The following is a 9,513-nucleotide window of genomic DNA, read 5'->3' on the forward strand; positions in this document are numbered from 1 at the left end:
GCACGTCGCCCCTTTCTGCTCCTCTCCCCGGTGCCAGCTCTGCCAGGGCTCCTCGGCCTTCAGAGGGCGCCTCCTCCTGCCTGGCCCCCGAGCTGTGCCTCCCCTGAGAGCGCTGCCGAGGCTCAGGCTGGGAATGGGGGAGCCCTGATCGGGTCCAAGTTCCAGAAGATGTGGCCTCGAGCCTCATGATGTGCCGGGACGGAGGGAGGGTCTGGCTGTCGCAGGTGATGAGCCTCCTGTGCCGTCCTCCGCCCCACGAGGGGTTCCTCATCCCGGAGCTCCCAGGCAGGCCACAGTGCCTGTCTTCGGGCCCGGGGGTGAGGGGTGCCGCCAGGAGCGGGCCTGGACGCGTGGGCACGACGACTGGCCCCCTTTCAGAGTTAGCTGGCTGGGGCGGCCCTTTGGGAGAACCCCCTTTTCTGTCTCGGATCCCCCTCAAGCCACGCGCTCAGAGAAGAGGCAGACGGGAAAGGCGAGTTTTGGGGGGCTCACGCCGTGCCTGGCGGCTTCGCTCCCAGCATCCCCTCCAACAGAGACTTCTCAGAGCCAGACGGGGCGGGCAGGAAGCGGGGCCAGTCCAGGCCAGAGAACGCTCGTGCCGGCTCCTCGGGGCCTGTTCTGGGCAGGCTGATCCAGGCCCCTTCAGGGGGTCCGGGGGGCCACAGGGGGGCTCAGTGGATCGAGCCAGGCCCAGAGATGGCGGGTCCTGGGTTCCAGTCTGGCCTTAGGCGCTTCCTGGGCAAGCACAGCCCTGAGCGCTCTTCTGCCTCAGGACCGGTGCCCGGGGGGGACCCTCAGTCGGAAGGCGAGGGGGCACCCCCCGTAGTGACCGGGAGAGCCCGTCACAGCAGGGCAAGCCGAGGCCTCGGGCCCAGGCTAAGAGGGGGACGTGCATAGGGCACCCCCACATTTCATGGACAAGATGGCCCCAAAAGGCGGTCTGTGCAGAAAAGGCTCGGGACGAGGCCGCGGCAGCCTCCCGCGGGGGCTCTCGGGCCATATTCCGAGCGGCACCGGCACAGGCCCGGGCTGGGGAGAGAGGGCGGAGGAGGCGGCCCAGAGGGGGCCTGGCGGGAGGACTTGGGCTCAGGAGGCGGAGGTGGGACGCCGGCCGGAGGGCCTCGTGGCCTTCCCCTGCCGCGAGGGTGCCCACGCCAGGGCAGAGGGAGGCACGACACAGCTGGTGTCGAGGGGCGAGACGGCCGGGCCCGGGGGCTGGACGCGGCGGGGATCGGTCCTGCTTGGCGGGCGGCCGGGCTCGGGGCTTCGCTGCGAGGGCCGCTCAGATCTTGGAGATGAGCCGAGGCGCCGGGCGCCCCGAGCGACCCAGGCTGAGGCTGTCCTCCACCCTGCCGGTGCCGAGCTCTTCACGCTATCGCCTGGGTTGGCCCTCACAGCCCGGGGACGTAGGGGCTGACGAGTCCATCTCCCATTGGGGAAACTGAGGCACGCAGCAGTGACCCTCAGCAGCTGGTGAGTGCCTGAGGCCAGATTTTAACCCAGGCCCAGCGTCCTGGAGGTGATTAGGGGGGCAGCAAAAGGATGGGGTCCAGGGGGACCTCCCTGGGAGTGGCCAAGGATCGGCCTGGATTGGAGGCTGAGGAACAAGGCGCTGACGGGTGGGGAGGCGTGTGCGGACGTTGGGCCTCCTGGGGGGTCACTTGGACCGAGGGAGGGGCTAAGGCCCTGGGGACACCCGGGCACAACTGGCAGGGGCCGCCTGGGTCCCAGCAGAAGAGAAGGAGCCCCCGAGAGAACCCCGTTCAGGCGCCCCACAGGGTGCCCCAAGGAGGGCAGGGCTCGCACCCCACTCGTCTTGACCCTCCTGGGGGCTTTCTTGGCAAAGATGCCAAAGTGGTCCGCCATCGCCTTCTCCGACTCATTTTACAGATGAGGAAACTTAGGCCAACAGGGCCACACAGCTAGTGAGGGTCTGAGTCACCCTGCCCCTGGCCTGGTGCTCCGGGCACCGCGGTGCCACCCAGCTGCCCTCCTCTTTGATGTCTGGCCAAGGGGGCTCTCCGGGCAAAGTCCCGTAGGCCGAACACCCACCGTGCGACGCCTTAGGTCAGGGACCGGGCAGGCCCGAAGGCTCCCTGAGGGCCTTCTGAGCCCGGGATTCTGGGGCGGGAGATGAGGCCGGGCACGGGCCCCCGGGGGAGCCGGCGTTCATCCTAGAAGAAGGCCTCTTCGGTGGCGAGGGCAGGGGGAGAGCCCAACGGTCTGGGAAGGGGCGAGCCTGGAGCAGGGGGGCTCCTCCTGGGCCGGTGAGGGGCGGTCCGACGCGCACGGAAGGCCCGGGGCGCTACCGAAGAGTCCACGTCCCCCCCCAAACCTCGTGGCCACGAGGCTATTCGCTTTGGGCCTTTAGAGAAGCCGAGCCCCGGCGCTCCCGTTCCTGCCCCCGAAGCTCCGGCCAAGGCCCCCCCGGCCGTGCCGCCGTCCCGACCCGTCTCCCTCTTTCCCTCTTTGCTCAGGAGCTGAGAGAGAACTACAGCACCCAGCAGCTGGCCCTCGAGCAGCTCCACCGCATCAGACGGGAGAAGCTGAGAGAGATCGAGCGGAGGAGAGCCGACACCGAGGCCACGAGGTGAGGCGCCCGGGCTGCGGGCCGGGCCGAGGGGGAGCCGCCTGGCCTTCTGCCGCAGCCCCGGCGCGCCAGGGTCTTTGCGGGGAGCCGCCTCTCTCCGGGCCTCTCGGCGCCCGAAATCGTGGGGTCGACGGGCCTGGCAGGTGGCGCCGCCCTTTCCCAAATCCTTCCCTTGTGAGTCCAGAAGGCCGGTCAGTGCCGGGACGGCCCTCTGGCCACGGACGCTCCGTGCCCGCTTTGTGGTGGGAGCCTCGGACCCAAGCAGGCCCTCGGCGGCTGCTTGTCGGGAAGGGGGAGCGAAGGGCCTTCTGGAAGGCGGTGCTGGCCTTGCCAGCCACGAGGGGGATCCCAGGGCAGGTCCAGGCCGTTCAGAGGGCCATGGAGGACGCCGTCTGCACGGCGAGGCGGCCCGCAGGCTCATGTCCTCGCACCCCTGCGAGGCTCTTGTCCCAAGCCTTCGCTGTCGGGCGGTGAAGGGGGCGTCTTCCCCGGGTCATGAGCTCTAGAAGGGTCGTCAAGGAGGCTTCGCCGGACGCCCCCCTTCTCCAGCGGTCAGGGCCAGGCCACCGCAGAAGAGACCGAAGACGGGAAGGGTCCGAAAGGGCCGCCACGTCCACGAGACAAAAGCAGAGCCCAGCGACCGCCGCAGCCCATCTGCGAACACGCGCCCTTTCCCAGCAGGCCACGAGGCCCAGCTCCCTGGTCCCTGGGCCAGGAAAGATGGGAGTGAGCAGACCGGGCCTGCCCAGACTTCTTGTCCCCTTAGCTGACCGCTGCTTTTCCAGCCTCTGCCCGGAGGCCTCCCAGGAGGAGGTTACATTTGAGGGGCTCCCAAGGGGTCCCCAGGACACAAAACCACCTTCCTCGGCCCGAGTCTGGGCCTTTATCCTGGGAAAGCCACAGGTGCCAGAGACCCGCCTGTGAAAGAGGGGACGAGGGTCTGGGGCGCGTCGGCAGGCTGTATCATGGGTCACTGGCCCAGAGGCTTGACTAAGCTTGGAGACCCCCAGCGTCTCCAGTCAGGCAGCGGCTCAGAGGATGGAGAGCCCGGCCTAGAGAGCAGAGGTCCTGGGTGCAAGTCTGCTCTCTGACCCTTCCTCTCTGGCTGACCCCGGGCCCGTCCCCCCCAGTCCTAAGCCCCGTCGCCCAGCCCTCGATTCCAGGGCAGGCGGCCTCGAGAGGGGGCCACTAATCCCGAAAGGGGGAGCCTCAGAAAGCCAAGGAGCATCGGTGTGGCCACCCCGAGGAGCGAGACACCAGGGACTCGGTGTGTCCGTTTGCTGCGGGGACCCCCAGAGGGCCCATGGGGGCCGGGAGGGAGGACGGACCCCCAGACGCGCCTCTCTCCTCCCCCGTCCAGGAAAGCGAAGCAAGACAAGGAGAACCTGTGGCGGGAGAGCCTGAAGCAGGAGGAGGAGGAGAAACAAAGGCGCCTGGGCGAGGAGAGAAGCCGCCAAGAGCCGCCCAGGGCCGAGAGCACGTCACGTGGGGGGGAGGGGCGGGGGGGGGGGGGGGGGGACAGGAGCGAGCTCGGGCCGTGGGCCGAGGCTGGCAGCCAGCGGGGGGCCCACAGGCCGTCTCTGGCAGGGAGCCCGCGCACAGCACAGGCCTGAGCCTCCGGCGGTGACCGAGGAGGAAGGCGTCCAAGTTGTCTCTCTTTCAGGGGAGCCCCTCGCTCAGGCCTCGGACCCCGGCACATCGGCCAGCTGGGAGAGCTACAGGGCCTTGTACCCCTTTGAGGCGAGGAGCCACGACGAGATGAGCTTTAATGCCGGAGACGTGGTGCAGGTGGGGGAGCTGCTGTCCGTCGGGGAGGGTCGAGGCCCCGGCCAGGCTCCCCCTCGGTCCCGCGGCCCGAACGCGGCTCTTCTTTGCTCCTCAGGTGGACGAGAAGACCACGGGGGAGCCCGGCTGGCTTTACGGCCGTTTCCAGGGCCGCTGCGGCTGGTTCCCGGGGAACTATGTGGAGAGGCTGTCGGCCGCGGAGAAGCTGCCGTCGCCCAAGAAGGCCTTGTTGCCGCCGGCGGCCTCTCTGTTGACTACCTCACCGACTCCCCCCGAGTAAGCGTGGGGCCCGCGAGCCTGGGGGGCCTCGAGGCTGGGGCCGCCAGGCTGACGCGGGGCCTGTGTCCCCCGGCAGGTCCCGGGCCTCGGGGCAGCCCGGCGCAGACACCGAGTACCAAAACGTGCCCTTCTCCGGCCTCGCGGCCGACGCCTCCTGGCAGAAGAAATCCGCCTTCACACGCACTGTGTCCCCCGGATCGGCGTCTCCCGTTCACGGGCAGGTGCGCGGCTTCTCCTTGCCTCTGCCGGGGTGTCGGGGGGTCGTCTGCCCCTCCTGCTCCCGGGCCTCTGCGGGGGAGGCTGGTCTGGGCGGGCCGAGCGGCCTCTGGGCCAGGGTGGCCGGGGAGGACTCGTGGTGTAGACGGTGAGGCTGGAGGGGCTCAGAGGAGCTCCCCAGCCAGCCCCGCCCGTCCTGTCCTCGCTCTGCCCAGGCCCAGGCGGGGGAGAGCCTGAAGGCGCAGGCGCTGTGCTCGTGGACCGCCAAGAAGGAGAACCACCTGAACTTCTCCAAGCACGACGTCATCACGGTCCTGGAGCAGCAGGAGAACTGGTGGTTCGGGACGGTGCACGGCGGCCGCGGCTGGTTCCCCAAGTCCTACGTCAGGATCGTGGCGGGCCCCGACACCAGGCGGGAGGAGTGAGTATCCTGCGGGGCCCTCAGGGGGCCGTTCGGGGCCCACCAGCTGGGCCTGCGAGGGGAGGAGCCGCCGTCAGCCCTGAACTCGGGGCTCTTCGGCGCCCGGCACCCAGCACACGGTCCGTGTCGACTGGATGGCTGCCGTTTGTGCGGTGCTGGCTGGGCTCCCGCCCTCGTGGCCCCAGCAAGCAAGAGGCCGAGGCCTGAGAGAGACGCCCGAGCTGGGCCGGGGAGAACGGACGGAGGAACGAGCGGCTCGACCGACACCTCGCACGGACGGACCCACGGACACGGGAGGAGGCCTGGGCGACCCGAGGAAGAGATGGCCGGGGGCGGCGGGGAGAGAGGGGTGAACAAAGGAGGGGACTGACAGAGTTTAGTGCAGATGAATGACCCGTGAAGGGGGAGGGGCCCGCACCGGACCCCAAGGTGAGGACGGCCGAGAGCAGCACGAAGTTAGGGTTAGCAGAGACTAGTGGGCGCCCCTGCAGGGACCTGGCAGCCTCAGGTGGAAGCCGGAGCCTGGGGGAGCCTCCTGGGCGCCCCTCCCTGGGCCTGGACAGCACCGGCCCAGGGCACGCGCCCCCACCCACACACACTCACTCTCTCTCTCTCTCTCTCTCTCTCTCTCTCTCGTCCGCCTCTAGGCCAGAAGCCGTCTACGCCAGCGTCCAGCGGAAGCCGAGCGGCGCCGTCCCTGCGCTGGGAGAAGGTAAGGTTCAGCGGGAGTCGGCAACAGGCATCCCTGGAGCTGCTGGGGGGCAGAGGCCTGGGGCAGAGTCGGGGTCCCCTGCCGAGTGGCACGAGGGGAGGGCAGTGGAGAGCAGGCCGGCCGGCCGGGCGCCTCATAAGCCTCACTCAGGTCCTGGGCACAGCAGCAGCGGTGAGCCTCGTCAGGAAGGCCGGAGGCTGGTTCTTCTTCTGTAAATGGGGGCCCTGCTCGCCCTCAGAACCAGACGGCCACCACGTGCCTAGCACAGGGCCCGGCAGAGAGCCGGGCAGGCCTCAGGGTGTGGGAACGGGGTGCCTCAGATCTTTCCCTAGAAACAAGGTCCCAACTGCAGGCTGGGCGCCCCGGCGGGAGGCAGGGAGGGGGAGAGGCCCCCCTCGGAGCCACGAGGCGATGCCATTGTTGGTGTCGGGAGTCAGGCCGGCCAGAGGGAGGCCATGGCGGGGAGACCGGGAACGAGGCCGGAGGGGAGCCCCTCAGGAGCCGCTGCCGCCCCCTTTGGCCCCTACAGAGTACGTGGCGCTCTACTCCTACTCGAGCTCGGAGCCCGGAGACCTGACCTTCACCGAGGGCCAGGAGATCCTGGTCACCCAGAAGGACGGAGAGTGGTGGACGGGGACCCTCGACGGCCGGGCCGGCATCTTCCCGTCCAACTATGTCAGGCCAAAGGACCCCGAGGTAGGGAGCCCTGCGGGCCCGCGCCGAGGGACAGTGCCCTCCTGGCTTCCCTTCCTGAGAGGCCTGGGCAGCCAGTGTAGACGGAGGGCTGGCCCGGCGCCACTGTCAGGGTGGCAACGGCTGGGAAGGGTTTCCTACCATTGTTGGGGAGCAGTTGGCGGCGCAGCTGCGGGGCCCCTGGCTTGGCTCCAGGAAGGCCCAGAGGGCTCACGCAGCAGGGACCAGGAGAGCGTGAAAGAGGCCCGGACTGGAGGCACCAGCCTCGGGAAGGGAGGAGAGTCTGAGCCTGAGGAGGGGGCCGGGGCCGTCCTTGGGCTTCGCCGGTCAGGGCTCGCCGGGATGCACGCCGCAAGCTCTCTCCCCCCCTCTGCAGGGTCCGGGCAGCGCCGGCCGGGCCGGAGCCCTCAACAAGAAGCCAGGTAGGTGGGGAGGACGCCAGCGGGCCGGGGCCTGGGGGGGGGGGGTGGCGGGGCCGGAGCCCACTCCCGGCCTCTCCTGTGGCTCGTCCTCACAGAGATCGCCCAGGTCACCTCCGCCTACGCGGCCTCCGGGGCCGAGCAGCTCAGCCTGTCCCCCGGGCAGCTCATCCTGATTCTGAAGAAGAACCCGAGTGGCTGGTGGCAGGGGGAGCTGCAGGTAAGGGCCGCCTTTCTCTTCCTCCCCGGCTCAGCCTGGGCTTTCCAGGCGGCACCCCGAAGGCCTCGCCTTCTCCTGAGGCACACGGGGCGAAGGGACGTGCCCGGGGTCACCCCGCGAGGGAGCGTCCGGGGCCACCGAGGGGAGGCTCCCTGCTCCGGGATGTGTCGGAGCCTAGAGCGGGAAGGGCTAAGCGAGGGGGGGCAGCCAGATGGGCACCCAGAGCCTCCCGGCTCCCCGCCCCCAGCCCCCCGGCCGCTCCCCAAATTAAAGAAGAGGGAGAATGCCGAGGAGGTGCAGGCCCGCCCGTCCCCCCGGCCGGCTCGGCCCCTGACCCCGAACCCTTCCGCAGGCCAGAGGGAAGAAGCGGCAGAAGGGATGGTTCCCGGCCAGCCACGTGAAGCTGCTGGGCCCGAGCGGCGAGAGAGGGACGCCGGCCCCCCCGCCAGGTAGCGCCCCACGACGGGCCCCTCCGTGCCGGGGGAGCCCCGGGCCGGGCACGGAGGGCGCAGTCGGGGCTGACTGGGCCGTGTCCCCGCAGCGTGCCAGGTCATCGCCATGTACGACTACGCCGCCAGCAACGAGGACGAGCTGAGCTTCTCCAAGGGGCAGCTCATCAGCGTGCTGAGCCGGGACGACGCCGACTGGTGGCACGGCCACATCGGAGGCGCCGCCGGCCTCTTCCCGGCCAACTACGTGAAGATGACCACCGACTCGGACCCGAGCCAGCAGTGTGAGTACCGCCGCGGCCTCCGTCCGGCCTCTCCCCGGGCAGCCGGTCAGGCAGCGCCTGGCCCCGCACCGGCCCCTCCTTGCTGCCCTCCAGCATGCGGCCAGGCGGGGGCGCCGACGGGCCTTTGGGGTCTTTAGGAAGGACCTGCACAGGCACTGGGCACGTGGGCTCCCTGCTGGTCCTGGTCCGGGTCCGGGTCCGGGTCCTGCTCCAGGGAGCGCCAGAGAGAGACAGAAAGAGGGAGGGAGGCCGACGACAGACAGGCAGAGGAAGAGGGCGCGAGAGCCTGGAGGGCGGCGCGGGGGGCCATCGGGGACACCAAGCTGCCCCCCTGGCGCCGCTGCGGTTCTGGGCAGCACCAGGGGTTCCCGCTGCGCGTTGGCTCATTTACACCCCGTGAGTGGGGGGCTTCCGGGGGGGGATGCGCTTTCCCCCGTGGCTGGCCTGTTCGGTGGATCGCACTGACCGTCCCCTCGTGCACGAGCTGCAGCGCCGGGTGGGGGCATCGGCCGTCGGGCTGGCCGTGGGGTGCCCGAGAGGCCGGGGGCAGTCTGTGGTGTCGCGGCGCCTTCTTTGGCCTGTGCTGGGGTGGACCAGAAGCTCTTTGTGGCAGGGTGGCTTTCACGGGACCTGTGGGCGGCCCTGCGGCGCCCCCTGCTGGCGGGGCTCTCTGGGCAAGACCCCAGCGCGCGGCTGCCTCTAGAGGCCCCGTAGAGGCTGCGTCTCCAAAAGCCGCTACGCACAGCACCCTGAGAGGCCCTGGTGGCACTCCTTGGAGGGCCACTTCCCGGGGGCCTCTCTTGGGGCCAGCTTGAGGCCTAGGTGGGGGGCGGTGGGGGGCGTGAGAGCCCCCCACCCCGGCCCAGAGCCGCCCCGTCGGGAGCTCTCCAGGACTCTCACAAGCCTCGGGGGAGGGGGGGGGCCGCTGTTTCTGTGAGCGCTCTCTGAGCACCTGCCCTCAGCGAGGGGGACCCCGCCAGGGCTGCGTCCTGGGAAGGGGCTTGGAGGAAGGACCCGTTTGCTTTGAGCCGAGGGGGGAGGGGCCCCCACGTCGCTGCTCGCTCCCTCGCCGGCTTCCCTGCCCCTGTGTCCGCGTGTCCGCGCATCCGCGTGTCCGTGTGTGTGTCTGCCCCGCGCGGCTCGATGCTGTCATGTTCATTTTATTCCTCGTTTGTTCTCTTTTAGGACGCTCTTGTCTCCCCGGCAGCGTGACAGTTCCTCAGAGACCCACTATCCTCCCGGGCTGGCTAGAGCGTGGAGGCCGCTCGGCGCCTGCACTGAGAGGCCTTCGGCGCTGGCGAGCCAGCGAGCGGCCGGCCGTTAGCCGCTTGGGATTCTGGGCTTGGGCTTCGCACCTGCTGTCCGGGCCCCGGGGAGAGCTTCGAAGGATAGTGGGTCTTTGTGTGGCTCTCACCGCTGCCCCCCGCTGTCACCCCCCACCTTGC

The 9,513-nt window shown here is 70.0% G+C and overlaps 1 protein-coding gene across 1 annotated transcript; it reads left to right on the forward strand.

Moving 5' to 3' along the window:
* Positions 1-922: 922 nt before the first annotated feature.
* Positions 923-9,331, forward strand: LOC123254063 (intersectin-2-like). Its single transcript, XM_044683139.1, has 15 exons — positions 923-1,406; positions 2,134-2,267; positions 2,478-2,590; positions 3,951-4,075; positions 4,254-4,378; positions 4,473-4,651; positions 4,731-4,875; positions 5,086-5,291; positions 5,939-6,003; positions 6,533-6,699; positions 7,073-7,118; positions 7,214-7,335; positions 7,688-7,784; positions 7,877-8,068; positions 9,254-9,331. Coding segments are annotated over exons 1-15 (2,202 nt in total). The 3' UTR covers positions 9,256-9,331.
* Positions 9,332-9,513: the final 182 nt, after the last annotated feature.

This window comes from Gracilinanus agilis, unplaced genomic scaffold (genome assembly GCF_016433145.1).
Source record: "Gracilinanus agilis isolate LMUSP501 unplaced genomic scaffold, AgileGrace unplaced_scaffold13638, whole genome shotgun sequence".
In the NCBI taxonomy this organism is placed as follows: Eukaryota; Metazoa; Chordata; class Mammalia; order Didelphimorphia; family Didelphidae; genus Gracilinanus; species Gracilinanus agilis.

Excerpts from the sequence above, each read along its gene's own strand:
- LOC123254063 (XM_044683139.1), top strand. The coding sequence starts at position 923 with ATGGCCCCAAAAGGCGGTCTGTGCAGAAAAGGCTCGGGACGAGGCCGC. Across the intron at positions 4,379-4,472 it reads ATGCCGGAGACGTGGTGCAG|GTGGACGAGAAGACCACGGG; the intron begins GTGGGGGAGCTG and ends TTTGCTCCTCAG. Across the intron at positions 7,119-7,213 it reads AGCCCTCAACAAGAAGCCAG|AGATCGCCCAGGTCACCTCC; the intron begins GTAGGTGGGGAG and ends TCGTCCTCACAG.